At 39.7% G+C, this 20144-nt stretch overlaps 1 protein-coding gene across 5 annotated transcripts in view; it reads right to left on the bottom strand.

Annotated features, from left to right (window-relative positions):
• Positions 1 to 5909: 5909 nt before the first annotated feature.
• Aldh-III (Aldehyde dehydrogenase type III) overlaps positions 5910 to 20144 on the bottom strand; it is a 68167-nt gene continuing 53932 nt past the window's right edge. For 4 of the 5 annotated variants that reach the window (XM_053782321.2, XM_053782323.2, XM_053782322.2 and 1 more), the window contains exons 13-15: positions 18850 to 19000; positions 9776 to 9896; positions 5910 to 8252 (exon numbers count right to left, since the gene is read on the bottom strand). In XM_053782321.2, the coding sequence (XP_053638296.1) occupies positions 9825 to 9896; positions 18850 to 19000 (223 nt within the window). In that variant the 3' untranslated portion in view covers positions 5910 to 8252; positions 9776 to 9824. The remainder of the gene's footprint in view (positions 8253 to 9775; positions 9897 to 18849; positions 19001 to 20144) is intronic. The other variant, XM_053782326.2, reaches the window with a different exon arrangement.

Below are 20144 nucleotides of genomic sequence, written 5' to 3' on the forward strand. Positions count from 1 at the left end.
ACAGAAAACCTCACGTCTCTAACTCCTCTGTTTGTTACACTCTTTATTTATTCGTGTAAATTAATTAATCAAAGGTTGCATCAGTCAGCTGGTGATTTCTATCAGACTAGATTGATCTCAGTCAGGTGGGGGAAGCACTAAAACCGTAGGGGTTATGTAGCATCTGGGGTATGGGAGACACTCGAGTTCAATCCAAGGAGGGAGAGTAAGTTTATTTCTTTTGATCAGTTGCAAGTAAGTTTATTTAGCCAGAGGTACACATAAATACAATTATCAAATCAAAGATAACCTAAAAAAAGTTAAAAATGAATTATTTCCAAAGGGTTTTAAAATCTATCGACTATAGTCACTATTTAATTAAACGCTAATCCCCTTAGGGTCATATATTGCTGCAAGGCATTATTGTTATTATAATCAAGGGGGACCGCTAAACCCGTAGGGATTATTTAGCTCCAGTAGCGGCCAGTGAAGAGGCGGGACCAAGAGCTATGACTCGACCCCTGCAACCACAACTAGGTGAGTACAGCTCCCGTGGAGTAGGGGGGGAAAGGGAAAGTATTCAGGTTGAATTCAGGGAACTGGAGCACAGATTCAATTTCCTAGATCAAGAGCCTCTCACTAACGTCAAGGAACCTCACTTGAGAGGTGTGGTCCTTCAGTCTTGCCCCCTCCCCCAGGATGCCACCCACAACAGTTAACTAACACCCAGGTTCCCATTTACTGCCAGGTGAACAAGGACAGCAAGTGTCAGGAAATGCTTAATGTTTCCACCCAGCCGGGGATCGAACACCACAGCGTGTGAGGCGAGTGCGTTGCCTGCCAGGCCACGGGACAGTATTGTACCATGATATAGTATTGTACTAATAAATTGTACTGTACATTAAAACTACTGTATCATAAAACTACTGTACCATGGAACAGCACTGTACCATAAAACAGTACTGTATCATGAAACACTGTACCATGGAAGTGCTGTACCATGAAGCAGCACTGTACCATGAAACAGTATTATACCATGAAAAGTATTGTACCATGAAACAGTTCTGTGCCATGAAACACCACTGTACCATAAAACAGTGCTGTACCATGAAACAGTGCTGTGCCATGAAACAGTATTGTACCATGAAAAAGTATTGTACCATGAAAGTTCTGTACCATGAAACTACTGTGCCATGAAACAGTACTGTACCATGAAACAGCACTGTACCATGAAACAATATTGTACCATGAAACAGCACTGCACCAAGAAACCACTGTACCATGAAACAGCACTGTACCATGAAACAGTAATGTACCATGAAACAATATTGTACCACAAAACAGCACTGTACCATGAAACAGTATTGTACCATGAAACAATATTGTACCATAAAAACAGCACTGTACCATGAAACCACTGTACCATGAAACAGTACTGTACCATCAAACAGTATTGTACTAGGTGAGTAGTACTGTAACATTAAACTACTGCACCACGAAACAGTACTGTACCATGAAACAGTGCTGTACCATGAAACAGCACTGTACCATGAAACAGTACTGTACCATGAAACAGTACTGTACCATGAAACAGCACTGTGCCATGAAACAGCACTGTGCCATGAAACAGCACTGTGGCATGAAACAGTACTGTACCATAAAACAGCACTGTACCATGAAACAGCACTGTACCATGAAACGTTACTGTACCATGAAATAGTACTGTACCATGAAATAGTCCTGTACCATGAAACAGTATTGAAGACTGCCAGGGGTCTGTTGGTAATCCCCCTTATGTGTGCTGGGAGGCAGTTGAACAGTCTCGGGCCCCTGACACTTATTGTATGGTCTCTTAACGTGCTAGTGACACCCCTGCTTTTCATTGGGGGGATGGTGCATCGTCTGCCAAGTCTTTTGCTTTCGTAGAGAGTGATTTTCGTGTGCAAGTTTGGTACTAGTCCCTCTAGGATTTTCCAGGTGTATATAATCATGTATCTCTCCCTCCTGCGTTCCAGGGAATACAGGTTTAGAAACCTCAAGCGCTCCCAGTAATTGAGGTGTTTTATCTCCGTTATGCGCGCCGTGAAAGTTCTCTGTACATTTTCTAGGTCGGCAATTTCACCTGCCTTGAAAGGTGCTGTTAGAGTGCAGCAATATTCCAGCCTAGATAGAACAAGTGACCTGAAGAGTGTCATCATGGGCTTGGCCTCCCTAGTTTTGAAGGTTCTCATTATCCATCCTGTCATTTTTCTAGCAGATGCGATTGATACAATGTTATGGTCCTTGAAGGTGAGATCCTCCGACATAATCACTCCTAGGTCCTTGACGTTGGTGTTTCGCTCTATTTTGTGGCCAGAATTTGTTTTGTACTCTGATGAAGATTTAATTTCCTCATGTTTACCATATCTGAGTAATTGAAATTTCTCATCGTTGAACTTCATATTGTTTTCTGCAGCCCACTGAAAGATTTGGTTGATGTCCGCCTGGAGCCTTTCAGTGTCTGCAATGGAAGACACTGTCATGCAGATTCGGGTGTCATCTGCAAAGGAAGACACGGTGCTGTGGCTGACATCCTTGTCTATGTCGGATATGAGGATGAGGAACAAGATGGGAGCTAGTACTGTGCCTTGTGGGACAGAGCTTTTCACCGTAGCTGCCTCGGACTTTACTCTGTTGACGACTACTCTCTGTGTTCTGTTAGTGAGGAAATTATAGATCCATCGACCGACTTTTCCTGTTATTCCTTTAGCGCGCATTTTGTTCCATGCACTATGAAACAGTAATGTACCATGAAACAATGTTGTACCATGAAACAATACTGCACCATGAAATGGTACTGTACCATGAAATGGTACTGCACTATGCAACAACATTTATGTAAAGTAAAAGGACACAGTACTGTAACTTTACATATTGTCGGTAATTCTACCAACTTTATTACAACAACATTTATGATCATAACTAAGTGCTAAACCCTCAAGGGTCATACATCACTGCATGAAATAACACAGTACCATGAATCTCAGTACCGTACTATTATTATTATTGTTATTATTATTATTATGGGTAGCGCTAAACCCGTAGAGATTATACTGCACCTGTGTGTGGGAAGGGGGAAAGAAAGGTATTCAGGCTTAATTCAGGGAATTGGCGAACATGCAATTCCCTAAATCTAGAGCCCCTCACCAGCATCAAGGAACCTCCCTTCAGGAGTTTACCGTACTATGAAACTTAGTTATGTACCATGAAACAGTGCTCTGCCATGAAACAGGGCTGTACCATGAAACAATACTGTACCATGAAACAGTACTGTACCATGAAACAGCACTGTACCATAAAACAGCACTGTGCCATGAAACAGCACTACCATGAAACAGTTCTGTACCATGAAAGTGCTGTACCATGAAACAGTAATGTACCATGAAACAGTTCTGTACCATGAAACAGAGCTGTACTATGAAACAGTGCTGTACCATGAAACAGTGCTGCACCATGAAACAGTACTGCACCATGAAACAACACTATCGTATGTATGTACACTGTACATATACATTCATTACATATTCACTGAATCAATTTTATTGTGTATAACTTAATGTCCTTATATACATATGTATAATGTTTATTGCCCTTGTAGTCTTAAGTTACACTAAAGCTTGCCCACAGTGCTCTACATAACCATGGGTTTTCTGCATACATTACAGTGTCACTCATTTCTGTACAAGGAATGTATCATGTAGAAATAAACTTTGAATTTGAATGAAACAGCACTGTAACATGAAACTACTGTACCATGAAACAGAAGCATCATGAAATACAACACTGTACCATAACACAGTACTGTATCATGAAACAGCACTGTACCACTAAACAGTACCATGAAACATTACTGTACCACAAAACACTGCACATGAAGCTAATGAGAAACTTCATTGGATATATTTTGCCACTTGCCGGGGTTGGAGAGAGGGGGTAAAGGAGGTTTTGTGGGCGAGGGGCTTAGACTTCCAGCAAGCGTGCGTGAGCGTGTTAGATAGGAGTGAATGGAGACGAATGGTACTTGGGACCTGACGATCTGTTGGAGTGTGAGCAGGGTAATATTTAGTGAAGGGATTCAGGGAAACTGGTTATTTTCATATAGTCGGACTTGAGTCCTAGAAATGGGAAGTACAATGCCTGCACTTTAAAGGAGGGGTTTGGGATATTGGCAGTTTGGAGGGATATGTTGTGTATCTTTATATGTATATGCTTCTAAACTGTTGTATTCTGAGCACCTCTGCAAAAACAGTGATAATGTGTGAGTGTAGTGAAAGTGTTGAGTGATGATGAAAGCATTTTCTTTTTGGGGATTTTCTTTCTTTTTTGGGTCACCCTGCCTCGGTGGGAGACGGCCGACTTGTTGAAAAAAAAAAAAAAATCATGCTGGGGTGGGTGGTAGGGGTGAAATCTTATAGGGGTCATACAGTGCCTTGGGAAGTGGGAAGTAATTAGGTTCGATCCAAGAAAGAGGATTATTATGGTTTGTGTTAAACCCACAGGGATTGTACAGTGCTTGAGGGGGGGGGGATGGGAGGTATTCAGGCATAATTAATTTATTGTAATTATAATCATGTGGGACTACTAAACCCATAGGATTATACAGCACATGTAGGGAAGATGAAAGGTATTCAGGCTCAATCCAGGGAATTGGAGCACAGGTCCAATTCCCTAGATCAAGAGCCCCTCACCAACATCAAGGAACCTCCCTTGAGGGGCAGGCCTTATTCAGGGAATTGTATCACAGATCTAATTTCCTAGGTCAAGAGCCCCCTCACCAGCATCAAGGAACCTCCCTTGAAGGGTCCAAGGAAGAGGAGGACAGGTTCAGTTCCTTGGATCAAGAGGCCTTCACTGTTGATCCCCACCCTTCAAGGGTGGGGATCGATAGTTATACCACTGAGCTGCAAATCATATGTAATAATAATGATATACTGTAATCAAATTAAGTGAACCCAAGAGGATCATACAGTGCTGCATGGAGGGATATACTCACCTATACAGTTACATGGGTTCTGTTAAAATTTCAGTGACTTTGTGCCAAAAGTGGAAATTTCAACAAGGCCAGTGCAGTTTGAGGGTTGGGGTAGCAGAGACAACAGAAGTGAATTCTGCATACTGGCTAATAGGCTGGACAATCTGATAAGGTATACTGAACTGACAGTGCAACACGGCAGTCCTTGCAGAGCAGTGCCAGGTATTTTTCCATGAGGCATCCATGAGTGGGTCATGTGTGGCTGATACGTAGATGGTAGAGTGCAAGTCACACAAAATAATTTAACAAGGGAGAGTTTTTTATTTCATTAATGGCAAAGTTTTGATAGCAAGCAAGCAGATTATATCCATGGAAAAAGTGGAAGGCTCCATTTTCTTGGATTATGAAATTTTTATTGGCATTGACACCTTAATAAATAGGGAGAGGAGATTATTCATGGGGGAAGCATTACACCCATATAGGTCATAGTGCCTTCGGGAATGGGAGGCAATCTGGTTTGATCCAAGAAAGAAGAGGTCTAGTCCAGTTCAGTGGGTCAAGGGCCCCTCACTGGTATCAAAGAACCTTCCTCTGAGATGTCATCTGGTTAAATTCATTATTTAGTTAAAGAGCCTTTTGTCTGTCCCTGCATTAGACCTGGTTTGCCTGGTCTCTGATGCATAGATACATTAGCTCTTCCCTCTACAAAGCCCAAGTGGCTGTTGTAGGAAAGGTAGGTAAACACAGTGCCAGACCGCGGGGGTGTTGATCCCCGAAACCCTCTCCAGGTATACAGCTAGTCTGCTGGGCAAAAAGGGGAATGATCATTGCAGTGGAAAAAAAAAAAAACACTGGTTTAGGAAATTTAATTTGGTTGCTATGAAACTTCATGGCCACCATATTGATAACACAACATCAATATTTTGCATTATACTTTATTTTTAATACATGTGTAATACAAAAAAATGTGTTTTATCAGTCACCAAGATAAAGGTTAATGAGAAAAACATTTCACTCATATTTGACAAACTTGCTTTTATGAATACACATCTTGTTTTCACAAATGTGTCTCACCTTTAGTTCAAAAACCACTTTACAAAATCAAAAATTTCTTCCTGACTTGTAAGCAAGTTTATACAACACATCCATGAAATAAAATCATGTATCTAGTGACTAATTATGAGAAGTGTCCTAATCTATAGCTCCATAAATTGGTATATAAAATATAGTTACTACAGTACAGTACACTAAACTATATAACATTTCTTGAATAATAGTTTCTCTGTTTATGTATATAACTTAACAAATGGAAATATTGCAACCTTTCCACAACTTATTACACTGGGATATACAGTACTGTAGTCCCCTCAGTATTCACAAGGAATGCATTACAAGAAAAATTATGGGAGGGTGAATTCCAAGGAATGGAACATATGTATACAGATTGAAAAGAACAGAGGTAATGCACTTTCACACCTATGTACCCAGAGTACTGTTAAGCTCATTTGTCCTATTTTGGATCAGTTGTAGTACAAATGAATAATTAATAGGTGGGAGATTGCCATGTGTTGAAAAATAATATACTGCTATTTACGACTTGAAAAATAATAGTTATAGGTCAAAGAGAATTTACTGTCATCAGTCTAGGAGCTTTCAGGAACAACCAAAGTTTCAGTAATGCACTGTACAATTAGATGTGCACAAATTTTATGAAACAAAAAACTCATCATTACCTATCAGTTATTGTCTTCCAACTTCCTATTTATTTATGTACAGTACAAAGGATGTAGACCATATAATTAAACTTGTACATCCAGCCGAAGCTATGATCAATTTTTATCTTCAGTTCTTTGTAAAAAAACCAGCTCTTGACTATTAGAAACCTTTCTCAAAAGATGCACACTTCTACTGTGCCACTGATATAACCATTCATATGAAGTATCATTAGTATTCTTGGTTTAAAGGTGCCCCCTGTAAACCTCCTTCCCAGAGAGCTTTAACACTAACTTCAAGCATTAAAGTGAAGAAGTTTATTTCTCTTAGCCTTCACACCATAAACAGTTGCTCTTCCATCAACATACTACCATGACATAAGAAATACTAACTCCATGCTCCAATTTTCTTTGCAATTCTAGTTAATTTTATTGCTCACACCAGTGAAGGTCCTACACTGCCCACACCTATACTATTAAGTAGGAATACTCTTTTCACACTAATATATTCATCTTGCTTAGTCACCAGTATACACAACCATTGCAGAATTTACATCAAGAGAAAAACCCACTGCAAGTAAGCTGAAAATTGATTAAGTGCAAATCAAAAGTCACACATTTACTCCTAAACACTGTCAATACAGTTTGGATCAGTAAGAGGTAGAATGGATGGCCACTAGAGTATAATGGCTGCCCAAAAATGATGAAACCAAAAAGTGCTGAAAAAATCATAATTTGGAAAAAAAAATAATGCTGCCCCAGAATTTTTTTTTTTTTAAAGATCTTTATGTTATGGTACAGCATGGTCTGTCTATATTAGCACCTTGCATGATGTGATGACATACCATAGTATACATGAGCTGTGGCTGAACATACACAAGTTGCAGATCCACAATTTCAGGCAATGTGAATGAGCTAATATTAGCTCATCATATCTCAGAAAGTCCATCTTGCAGATGGCTGAATAATAAAACTTTTGGAAAGGTCAATTTGTGGTTAGAAAAGTGGCAGAGATGGAGGGATTACACTATAGTATAAAAAAGGCAATCTTAATTTTATTCAACCTTCCCATAGCATCTCCAACAATTCACTATCATATATTATAATATACTCTCCTCTAGTTTTGTATTGATAAACTTTCCTTAACTATTCCGAAGTGTAAAAATTAAAATTTTAGTGGTATTGGGAATGCAAGACTTCTATAAGAAAAAGAAAATAAACGTCTAAGACAATCATGCACTTGAAAACTCAAAACAATCTAACATTTACATACATTGTTAAGGCTTTTTATGTAATTGGCTATTACAGCTGTAAGTATGAGATATTGTTAGTTTTGCACAAAAGTAAGCAAATGCATTATTGTTCAATAAATCCAAACTTATTTTATCTATAAACACTTCAGTTATTGTTCTTATTGAACGACTTGTATCAAAAGTCTCTAAAGCAAGCTAGCTATGCCCTTTCATTTAACAGAAAAATTTACTAAAAATATGGAGTACTTTCTTTTAAAAAACTCCTTAGATGTCTGTGTCATCTTCACCAGCAACAGCCTATAACAAAGAAAAAGGTAAGTGTAAATATGAAGTGCATGTAACAAAAATGAATAAATAATTTTATATCTCTTTTATATATATATGTATACATTTTTTAATACATTAGATGCCTCCCACTAATTTAGGGTGACTGGAAAAAGAACTATTTTCACCATCATTCACTCCATCAATGTCTTGCCAGAGGCATGCTGACATTACAGTTCTGATGCACTTTTAAACTGCAAATATCCCCACCCATCCTTCAGAGTGCAAGCACTGTACTTCCCACCTCCTGGACTCTTAAAGTCCAGCTAACCAGTTTCCCTGAATCCCTTCACAAAATGTTACCTTACATATAACATCCCTGTCCAAGTCCTACTTTGAAATAGAGTCCCCTTCCTTTCTACATATAACCTGAACCTCACTTACTGCATAAAAATTCTTTTATTGCTTCTGGTAACCTACCACCTATCCCACCCACTGCAAACATCTGCCGCATAACTCCTCTATCCACCCTATCATGTGCCTTTTTTAAAACCACAAATGCAAAAAACAGCTCTTTACCCTTGTCTAAGAACTGCTCACTTGTATGCTTCACTGTAAACACTGTCTACTCATCACCTATACATGCATGCAAACATACAGTATAAGAACATGTATTTTTAATACACCAGCCATCTCCTGTCAAGGCATGGTGATCCCCACTAAAAAAAGAAAAAGATTAAACATTCATATTCATGTATGTATGTATGCACAAGCATACACAACTTGACCCCTGCAACCACAAATAGGTGAGTATGCAAGCACATATACACATGTATGCACACACACAGTAGCAACCAGTGAAAAGGTGGGACAAGGAGTCGTGAACCAACCCCTTCAGCCACAATTAGGCGAGTACACGTGCGAGTAAAATCAAGAATTATTTAGCAACCCCACTGACAGATCATAAATGACACTTTTAAACATGCAAAAGGAATACCCAAATATCTTTGCAGTACACAAAAATCTAGAGCTAAATTGGTTTAAAGAGAAGAGTAAACCATTTCTAGGATACTTCAACACACTAACATTTTTGCCCAGCATATGAGGTTATGAAAAAACAGCAAGTATGGAGTGAAACAATGCTAAGGACTTTTGTAATTAGAATGAATGTGCTGCAAGTACTGTGCTAGGCACCAGCTAACTGGCATCAACCTTCGTCAAGACATGGCCAAAAATAAATCAACCATAACAACAAAAAGAGTATCTTTTGAAATTGCTTCTACAACACTTCCTAATATTAAAAATTTTAAACCATTTTAATCATATAACATGAATTCATTTTCACTATATTTTAAATTTGAAGTTAATTATTCTTTTGGTGAAAATTCATCCTTATAGTCACAGATAAATATTAAAGTATTGGGTACTCAAAGAAAAAAGTAAATTAATATAATGACATTTCAATACAGTAGAGGAAGAAAGAAAACTACATGTCAGTCACGCAAGAGATCAACTATGATTCTCATGCCAAAAATATATTATCATATCTCACTTACTTGGAAAGGCTGTAAAAATATGTAATGCAAGGTAATTTGTGAGTGTGACCTAAGTCTGAGGTTTACGAATTAACTCAATAGCTGCGCCCACTCTACGATTCATCCATTCACGCAAATCACCCTGAAGAAAGACAGTTCTAATAGCATCAAACTTTGGCAGAAAGAATGTGGCTACAAGTATACAATGGCTTTAGGATACAAGAAAATGTACAGTAGGATCCCCATATCTGCAGGTCTGGTATCTGCAGTGTCAGTTTTCCACAGTTTACTGTGGCCCAAAAATAACCCTTAATTTTGCTTAATAATGGCCTCAGAGTGCAAAAGTAGTGATGGTGCAAGTTCTTCAGTGCCTAGGAGAAGCCGTGAAATGCTTCCCATCAGTGTAAAAGTGACAATTCTTCATTTATTGTGCGTTATTTATCAATTAAACTTTACAATAGGTATGTATAGGACTTATATCTAAAGTCTGCTACTATCCACGGTTTCAGTATCCACGGCAGGTCCATGGAACGTATTCCCCACAGATATGGGGGTCCTATGTATACTAGAGTACAAGACATAATGAAGGAAAGTATTAGGATGAAAAATATGCTTTACCAACAAAATGCTGAGGCACAGACTATAAGGCAAGCACTCCTGTAGAAGATATTTAAATTTATGTTAAATTAAATATCCCACTAAAAATTTCTACGTATTTTCACAGAATAGATTCATTGTGGAGTCAAAAAACGTTATGTATGGAGGCAAAGAAGGAAATGTATGAAAGTATAGTAGTACCAACACTCTTATATGGATGTGAAGCTTGGGTGGTAAATGCAGCAGCGAGGAGACGGTTGGAGGCAGCGGAGATGTCCTGTTTAAGGGCAATGTGTGGTGTAAATATTATGCAGAAAATTCGGAGTGTGGAAATTAGGAGAAGGTGTGGAGTTAATAAAAGCATTAGTCAGAGGGCAGAAGAGGGGTTGTTGAGGTGGTTTGGTCATTTAGAGAGAATGGATCAAAGTAGAATGACATGGAAAGCATATAAATCTATAGGGGAAGGAAAGAGGGGTAGGGGTCGTCCTCGAAAGGGTTGGAAAGAGGGGGTAAAGGAGGTTTTGTGGGCGAGGGGCTTGGACTTCCAGCAAGCGTGCATGAGCGTGTTAGATAGGAGTGAATGGAGACGAATGGTACTTGGGACCTGACGATCTGTTGGAGTGTGAGCAGGGTAATATTTAGTGAAGGGATTCAGGGAAACCGGTTATTTTCATATAGTCGGACTTGAGTCCTGGAAATGGGAAGTACAATGCCTGCACTTTAAAGGAGGGGTTTGGGATATTGGCAGTTTGGAGGGATATGTTGTGTATCTTTATATGTTTATGCTTCTAGACTGTTGTATTCTGAGCACCTCTGCAAAAACAGTGATAATGTGCGAGTGTGGTGAAAGTGTTGAATGATGATGAAAGTATTTTCTTTTTGGGGATTTTCTTTCTTTTTTGGGTCACCCTGCCTCGGTGGGAGACGGCCGACTTGTTGAAAAAAAAAAAAAAAAAAAAAAAATAAGAGTTATGTTCGTGAAAACTGCACTACTTATGATTTCTGCAGCTTATGAGCTGAAAATATATAGGAAAAATAAGGATGCATTCCTTACACCTCTTAGAAAACTGCAACAAACTATATGTCATGAAAATAATAGTTTTTCTTGCCTAACATTGTTAATGTTGATGCTCTGTGAAATATGTGAATTTTAATGAGGCTCAAACAGTTAAGAGTAATAGTATATTAGCTAAAACTGTGGTTACATTAATACTGTACATTATTTATTACTTAAATTCCAATCAAGTTCAGGATGCTAATTGTCTTGAAGTGAGCGGAGTGAGTGGCTGTGACCCTACTCGGCTCTTGTGATAATGCAACTTTATCAGCTGATTGTTACAGTGGAGTCCTCAGGTACTCATAATCAACTGGTTTGTTTTACCCTGCAGGTCTTTATACAGCAGATGGTGAGACCCAAGCACCTGCTACGGAACAAGCGTTTAAGTAATGCTTCAAGGTAAGTCATGGTCCATTTCAATAAACAAGTCTTCAACTTTGCCAACAGTATTCAATGATTTGAGTATCTCTCAGTGTCAGCATCACTCCATCAGGCTCAAGTTCTTCATCCTTGTCTTCTATTCTCTGCAGCTGGGAATTTAAATCCTGCAACATTTCCTCTAAAGCTGGTTCCTCATCAACTTCCAAGAGTTCATTGATGTCATCTGGAGGCATATCTTCCAATCCCTCACCTGGCACTCTCCTTGCCAGAAAACATTTTCCTGAACTTGACTTTTCACTGTTGGAAAACCAGCAAAATTATTCACAAAACTAGGCCATATTTTTCTCAACCAAGATTTACTGTTGATTTTGGTACATGATCCCATATTTTATCTGTAATGATAAATTTGCACCAAAACTCAGGAACTCCACTGTCTGTCTTACGTCTTACGAGCCAATGTTTCTGACGTATTTATACGCACAAATTCTAGCGGCTTCAAATCAAGCGGGAAAGGCCTGGTAGGCCTACATGAGAGAGAATGGGTCTCAGTGGTCGGTGTGCACCCTGTGAAAAAAATCTGGGACCCAGTGGTGCATTGTGGGAACGCCATCTTGTTAGTCCATTTTCACCATGCCTCTCGGTAAGAAGTTCCTCACTCCTCAGCGGATTGGAGGTCTTTTGTTCCCAAGTGATAGCTCTAACAGCGATGAAAATGTCAGTGACAGTGAATTCCAGGGTTTTGAAGCGAGTGTTACCGGAAAAAGTGCCCAGGATAACGTAATTAGTGATGAAAACCCAGATGACCCACAACCCTGTACCAGGACGAAAGAAGAAACTATTTGGTCGTGTACAACACCCAGATGATAGCAGTGAATGTGATAGTGATAGTGATTTCAAGGTCACTGAAAGCAGTTCTAGTGACAGTGAGGGTGAATATTCCCCAATGAAGCGGCAGTATGTACGACGTAGCATGTGGTCTGGTAGTGTTTCATATGTTGTTCCAAGGGGAAGGAGAAACTCTGGGAGCACATCCCGTGGCCCTACACCACGACCTGATAGTGAAGATGACGATATTGTAACGATGGGTATGAATGATGTGAGTGAGGGAGCAGGCAGTGGTGGTGATAGTGAGGGTGGCACGGCCCATGTGGCACCATCAGCGGGCCACGCTACTACCCACGCTGCTGACTCTGTACAACAACCAGCCTCACCCGACCCCACACTCCCACAACCTGCACTCCCACAACCTGCACAACCACAACCACGGTACAATATCCAGACCCCACCAGCAGACCGCATCTGGGATTGGCGGTGACGGGTTTGTTCCCAGTCCCCATGACTTTGATGAAACACAAAGTGGAATAAAGCCATCATGTCCACTTGGGAACAAAGCCAGTGAACTGGACTGCTTTGAGTTATTCTTCGATGAACCCCTGATGGACACCATTGTCAGGGAAACAAACACATACTGTGATTACACCATGGCAAATACAATTCTCTCACCAAAATCACGGCTACACAAGTGGAAGGAGACAACTGTGGCAGAGATGTACCTGTTTTTTGCCACAATAATGCTTATGCCACATGTGTATAAGCACACTGTCACCACATACTGGGCAACAGAACGCCTGATTTCAACTCCAGGTTTTAGTGACATTATAGGTGTCAATCGTTTCCTGATACTGTTACGTATGTTAAACTTTTCAGACAAAACCAGGCCTGACAGAAGCGACAGGTTATATAAGATAAGAAATGTGTTTATGTACCTGAAACAAAAGTACTGCATGTATTTTTATCCCTTCAGGAAGCTTGTTATTGATGAGTCCTTGATTTTATTCAAAGGAAGACTCTCATTCAAGCAATATATACCAAGCAAGAGGAAACGCTTTGGTATAAAGCTATTTGTACTGTGTGATTGCAGAAGTGGTCTAGTTTTGGATATCATTGTGTACACTGGCAGTAATACTTTGAGAGATACCATGAAGTTATTGGGTATCTCTGGTGATGTGGTTCGAACAATGATGGAACCATATCTTGGTAAGGGGCATATGTTATTTACTGATAACTGGTACACAAGCCCCTTACTCAGTGATTTCTTGTGAGTGAACTTGACAAATGTGTGGCACAGTGCGTCGTAATCGTAAACATATGCCAAGGTTCGACGCTGGCACTCGCAGAGGTGAGGTGCAAGCCTTTGCTGCCAAAGACATCATGGCATTTCGGTGGCATGACAAACGTGATGTCACATTATTGACATCAGTTCACCGAAACGAAATAGTACACAGTGGCAGGCACAACAGAGAGACCAATGAACCCATTCTAAAGCCTGCAGCTGTCATGGACTACAACCTCAATATGCGCTTAGTGGACAAATGTGACATGCAGATTGGGTTTGCAGACTGTGTACGCAAGAGTTATAAGTGGTATATAAAACTTTTTTTCCATCTTGTTGATATCACTATGCTGAATCCTTATAACATATACAAGTTGAAGACCAACAAAACACCAAAATATGGTGAATTCTGCTTGTCAGTAATCAGACAAATAATTGCAAAGTACCAATGAGCAACACCTGCAATAGACCAGCACCCACGAAATTGCAGTTTAAAAACTATAGTGTAAAGCACCATTCTGGCAAGACAGTGATGGAGTGAATGATGGTGAAAGTTTTTCTTTTTCGGGCCACCCTGCCTTGGTGGGAATCGGCCAGTGTGATAATAAAAAAAATAACATCTCGTTTCAGGCCTGGTGATCACTACCCCATGCAACTGCCTCCTACTACTGCCAAGAAAAAAAGTTCAGAAGAGGTGTTATGTATGTACACATACCACAAAACGCCCACAAACACGCAGAGACACTCGTTTTATGTGTGAGGAGTGTCAAGTGCCCCTCTGCATATACCCATGTTTCAAAGAGTTCCACAAGCTGCAGCAGTTCTAGGAACGTGTTCAGTGACTGTACATATGTATATAATCGTTATGCGAATTAATTTTCCCCATAAGAAATAATGGAAATAAAATTAATCCGTGCAAGACGCCCAAAAGTATGAAAAAAAATTTTTTTTACCACATGAAATGTTAATTTTAATACACACAAACTGAAAAAGGCATGCACAATTACATGACACTTACTTTTATTGAAGATCTGGTGATGATTGATGGGATGGGAGGAGGGGAGAGCATTATCTTCTTACTGTTTAGAAGGGGAATCCCCTTCCATTAGGACTTGAGGTAGCAAGTCCTTTTCTGGGGTTACTTCCCTTCTTCTTTTAATGCCACTAGGACCAGCTTCAGAGTCACTGGACCTCTGTCGCACAACAAATCTGTCCATAGAGCTCTGTACCTCCCGTTTCTTCAAGACTTTCCTAAAATGGGCCATAACATTGTCATTGAAATAGTCACAAGCACGGCTTGCAACAGCTGTGTCAGGGTGATTTTCATCTATAAAGGTTTGCAGTTCAAACCACTCTGCACACATTTCCTTAATCTTTGAAGTAGGCACAATGGATTCCACAACTGGCATAGGCTTCTCAGGGTTAGCCCCAAACCCTTCAAAATCTTTCTTAATTTCCATACTAATTCTCACCCTTTTTACCACAGGGTTGGCACTAGAAGCTTTCTTGGGGCCCATGGTCACTTATTTTCCAGAAACACCACCGAAAACACTGTAATAATACGAAATATTCCGAGTGTATGCTTGGATGTTACCGCGGAGGCTGGCTGGTAAACAATGGGACGGCCGGCACATGTGAGGGCACATTGGACGCGTCTCGGACGAAAATCGGTATGCGGGTTTTTAATCGGTATGCGGGGCAAAAATTTTGCGATAAAAGTAATCGTTATGCGGAAAAATCGCTATGCGATGCCATCGTTATGCGGGGGTCCACTGTATATTATGGAACAATAGTAATAAACATTGTTTTGTATTGTTTGTTTGTGTAAACAAAGTGTATACACAAACTAATAGTGATAAAATTTGTTCTGTTATTGTGTTGTAAACAATGAGTGTATATTTGAAGAATGCACTTTACATTGGTCTCACAGGCCACATAAGTTACCTGGAACAGAAAAATATTGAAAAATGCAAGAAATCTTTGAATTAGAGTAAATAAAAGAATACCGGGTGGGCGGCAGTCACCACTGTTGCCGTACGCACGTCACTTTCTGCAAACTTTGCGGCTCTATATCTCGGTAAGTACTGATGGCAAAAAATTTTTTTTAGGCTTAAAACACTCAGAAAAATATTCCTAACATTTTCACAAGAAAAAATAATTTTTTTTTTTCGAATATTTGGCGACATAGAATGACAGTTTCAAAGAGGGGCCTGAAACAGTCAAAGGGTTAAATGCCCTGATAACTTCCCTGAATCCCATTTATGAAGGGATTCAGGGAAACCAGCAGGCCGGACTTGAGTCCTGGAGATGGGAAGTACAGATGGAAACACTCTGAAAGACAACTCTAGCAAGACAGTGATGGAGTGAATGATGATGAAAGTTTTTCTTTTTTGGGCCACCCTGCTTTGGTGGGAGACGGCCTATGCGTTAATAAAAAAAACTCCTCAATCCAGTGGATGTATTAAGGATGTCATATTTACTGTTAAATATGACTGGATCCACATCCTCAAGGAGTCAAGGATGACTATGACAATTATCAAGGACAAGGAGATCCCTGAATGCAAGATTTTTCAGGGACAGGTACATCCTTACTTCAAGATGCTTGAACCACTTATAAGGTGAAGAAAACCTCAGTCACCCATGCCATGGCACTGAACTTCCAAATAACAGGGAATGTGCTTTCATCTTTGAACTTTAGTCATGGAGTTTCTTGGAGCAATTACTGCAAAGGAGCAAGATGAAGTGATCTTTTGCAGCTTTGAATCCAGGAGCAGTTTTCTGTTTATTGATGTATTTTCTAGATGGCATCTTCCAGAATAAACCTGTCTTGTCAACATTAAATACCTACTTAAGTTTGTAGCCACCCACAGAGATAATGCTAGCTAGCTCAGCTGGGAATTTCTGTGGCAGCATAGTTGGCAGAGGCCCTCTCCCCACTGCAAACCAATGAGCATTCTAAATCTGTTAAACTATCCAGAACTAAATGTGCATTCATTTTTGGACTGTCCTTCCTCCTCACACACAGTTTTACAGTATGATAAGGCTTTTCCCCCCCTAATAATACGGCTATCAATGGAACACCTTTTTTTTTTTTGTTTGTTTTTCGCTCCACACATTTGGTAAACTTAACTGTATTGACCTATTCCTCATTCCTTTTACTGAATCACACTGGGGATTACTTATTGCACAAGCCCTTATCTTCACATTATTGTCTTGAATTGATGGAATTGTTGATTCTCTATTGCCAAACACACGAGCCATTTCCATGATGCGAGCATAACACCACAGCATGTCAATTATTTCCAGTTTTTTCATAATAGGCATAGTTTCATGCTTCATCTTCTCCCTCACTTTACAAGCATTTGGAAACCACAATAAATATTCAGAGATGAGATTGGGTAATGAAAAAAAGGCTGTTCACTTACATCCCCTCACCCTCCCTCACACTTTCCCCTGCAACTGTCAAATACAGTGGACCCCCGCTTAACGATCACCTCCCAATGCGACCAATTATGTAAGTGTATTTATGTAAGTACGTTTGTACGTGCATGTTTGGGGGTCTGAAATGGACTAATCTACTTCACAATATTCCTTATGGGAACAAGTTCGGTCAGTACTGGCACCTGAACATACTTCTGGAATGAAAAAATATCGTTAACCGGGGATCCACTGTATTATGAATTAGTTTGAACATTTATTCCTCAACAAAATTTTGGTATAAATCAGGATTTATTGTATTCAATATCTTATCATGATTTTAAAGCTGATGGTGTGTTCTACTAAGCAAGGAAGACTTTCACCCTATGTCAATACCAAAAGAGCTGAGAAATGGTTCTTCAAGTGGTTGGGACATGTAGAGAGGATGGAGGACAGGATAGAATGACAAAAAAGGGTGAATAAATTTAGGATGGAAGGTAGTAGTGGCCATCCCAGGACTGAATGGAGGGAGGGGGGTAAAATGAGGCTTTAAGACATGGTTTTTAATGGACATGCTGTTGGAGTATGAGAAGTGCAACTTTTATAAAGGGATTCAGGAAAACTGGTTAGCCAAACTTGAATTTTGGAGGTGGGAAAAGCAATGCCTGCACTCTGAAGGAGGGTTGGAGATGTTGCAGTTGCAGGATAATCTGAATTGTAATGTCTGCACAACAGGTGAAAGAAATATGGGACAGCAGTGACAACATGTCCCCATGGGCCACTCTCACTCCTTTGCTCAGAACGTCTTTTAATTTTTTTTCACCCAGTAACTCATTCTCACTCACTAACTTGTTTGCTCCCACCCACTAGCTCACAAGCCCTCACCCATATGTCCTCACCCACACTCAACTGTGCCTTCTCACCTGTATGCTTTCACCCGAACATTGGCAGCTGGTAGCCATACCAACAACTCGTCTTCAGCCCCTGCCCTAACCCACACACCTTCACCCTTCTATCTCCCTCAATCACACATTCATGCCCCTCACACTGCCACCTGCCACCATGCCCACATCCCTCCTGGATCTCAAGCCCCTCATGGACCTAAACTCCTGAACAGGTACAGAAGCTGCAGACAAACCAGAAGAGCAAAGCAGGCCCTGTCCCCTTATTGATGCTGCAGATGTGAGGCAGCGACTGACTGACAGAGTCAGATGACTGATTAATACGGTGTGTTCACTGAATACATGCTGCAATTTTGCAACTGTTAATGTGAAAATGTGTTAACATATTGCGTGTTTACTGATGGACAACTGTAATATTAAATGTCATAATGCTCTACTTACCTTTCTAAGGAAAAGGCCTACTGTATTCTGAAGGTTCAATATAAAGATTCTACTGCTTGGCTTCCAACACACACCCATACATATGCACTGTAGAAGATACCTACTTGTCAATTTTTTTCAACCAGGAAAATGTAGCCCCATGGATATAAATCCTCGTCTGAAAATTTGTACAATAAAGAGAACTCACCTTAGCAATTTTGCTGACTGCAAATACTGAAACAACACCAAGACCAAAGGCAATGACATATGGCAGCATCCTGAAGCTGGGTAATGAATGCTCTTTCAACATACTAGCAAGAAAGTTCATATTCTTTTCAGAGTATGGTGGATAACGCTTCCTGGAAGACAAATGAATAAATTACATGACAGTGATTAACTGCCAAATAACAATCTGTAGAGAGATTCTCACTACAAATATGAAAAAAAAGTCACATCATGGTTGGAACAGTTAACTATTAACCCCCAATTTAGAGAGGAACCTTTAAACAATATTTTGGCCCATCTAAAGTGTCCTCTCCAAACTGTGAGCTAATATTGCCCTCTCTTTTATCTGCATCATATACTGGTTTGTGTGTTTTTTTTTTTAACCCTTAAACGGTCCAAATGTATATATACGTTCACGTGCATGGCGCCCCGAATATTTTGAGAATTTTTTTTTTTATAGGAAAAAAAGAGCATTTGGTACCCAGGCATCCCTAATTTCTTTCATATGGCACACACTGAGTGCGCACACCCATTCTCTCATGTCTAGGTGACGCAGGGCTATTGTGCCAATGTTGAATGAATGACAAAGGAAACGTATATATACGTTTGGGGCGCTATGCGAGAGAACGTATATGTACGTTCGGACCGTTTAAGGTTAATATACTGGCTTTAGATATTTCCAAGCACTTGAAATTAATTAACTGCACAAATTTAACATTAAATGTGCAAGTACTGAATCTAGATCTTCGGGGATGAAAGAAGATTATCAACAGTTTAAAGTAATGTTATTTAATATTTTAAAGCTTCTCCTACACACTCCATGCCTTTTAATAAGGCTTTAAATATAATATGACTCACAAAACTGTAGTGACACAATTGCAAATAAACCATACCAGTGGATAACACGTCGGTCTGGAGTTTTACGACTCTCTGACTGGGGGTTCAAGCCCCACCCGTGGTATGGCTTGGTTTTTAAACAATAATATAATTGGTAAATAAAGTTAATTACAGTGCTGCATTTTACAAAGTTACTCATTATGATCAAGTTACCTTTAAAAATCCAAACCTACATGCAAATGATCTATTATTGCTATCAATATGATAGCAATATGACATTAGAGTAGGACAGTGCTGTACAGCTAAAAAACTGATGAACTACCTATATAATAAATACAGTGGTCCTTTGAGGTGTGATAATCTTGAGTTATGATAATATTGAGTTACAGTTTACACTTGTAAAAAAATTTAGTTTTGACTTGTGATGAAAAACTTGAGAAG

The sequence above is a fragment of the Cherax quadricarinatus genome, chromosome 38 (assembly GCF_038502225.1).
Source record: "Cherax quadricarinatus isolate ZL_2023a chromosome 38, ASM3850222v1, whole genome shotgun sequence".
Taxonomy (NCBI): Eukaryota; Metazoa; Arthropoda; class Malacostraca; order Decapoda; family Parastacidae; genus Cherax; species Cherax quadricarinatus.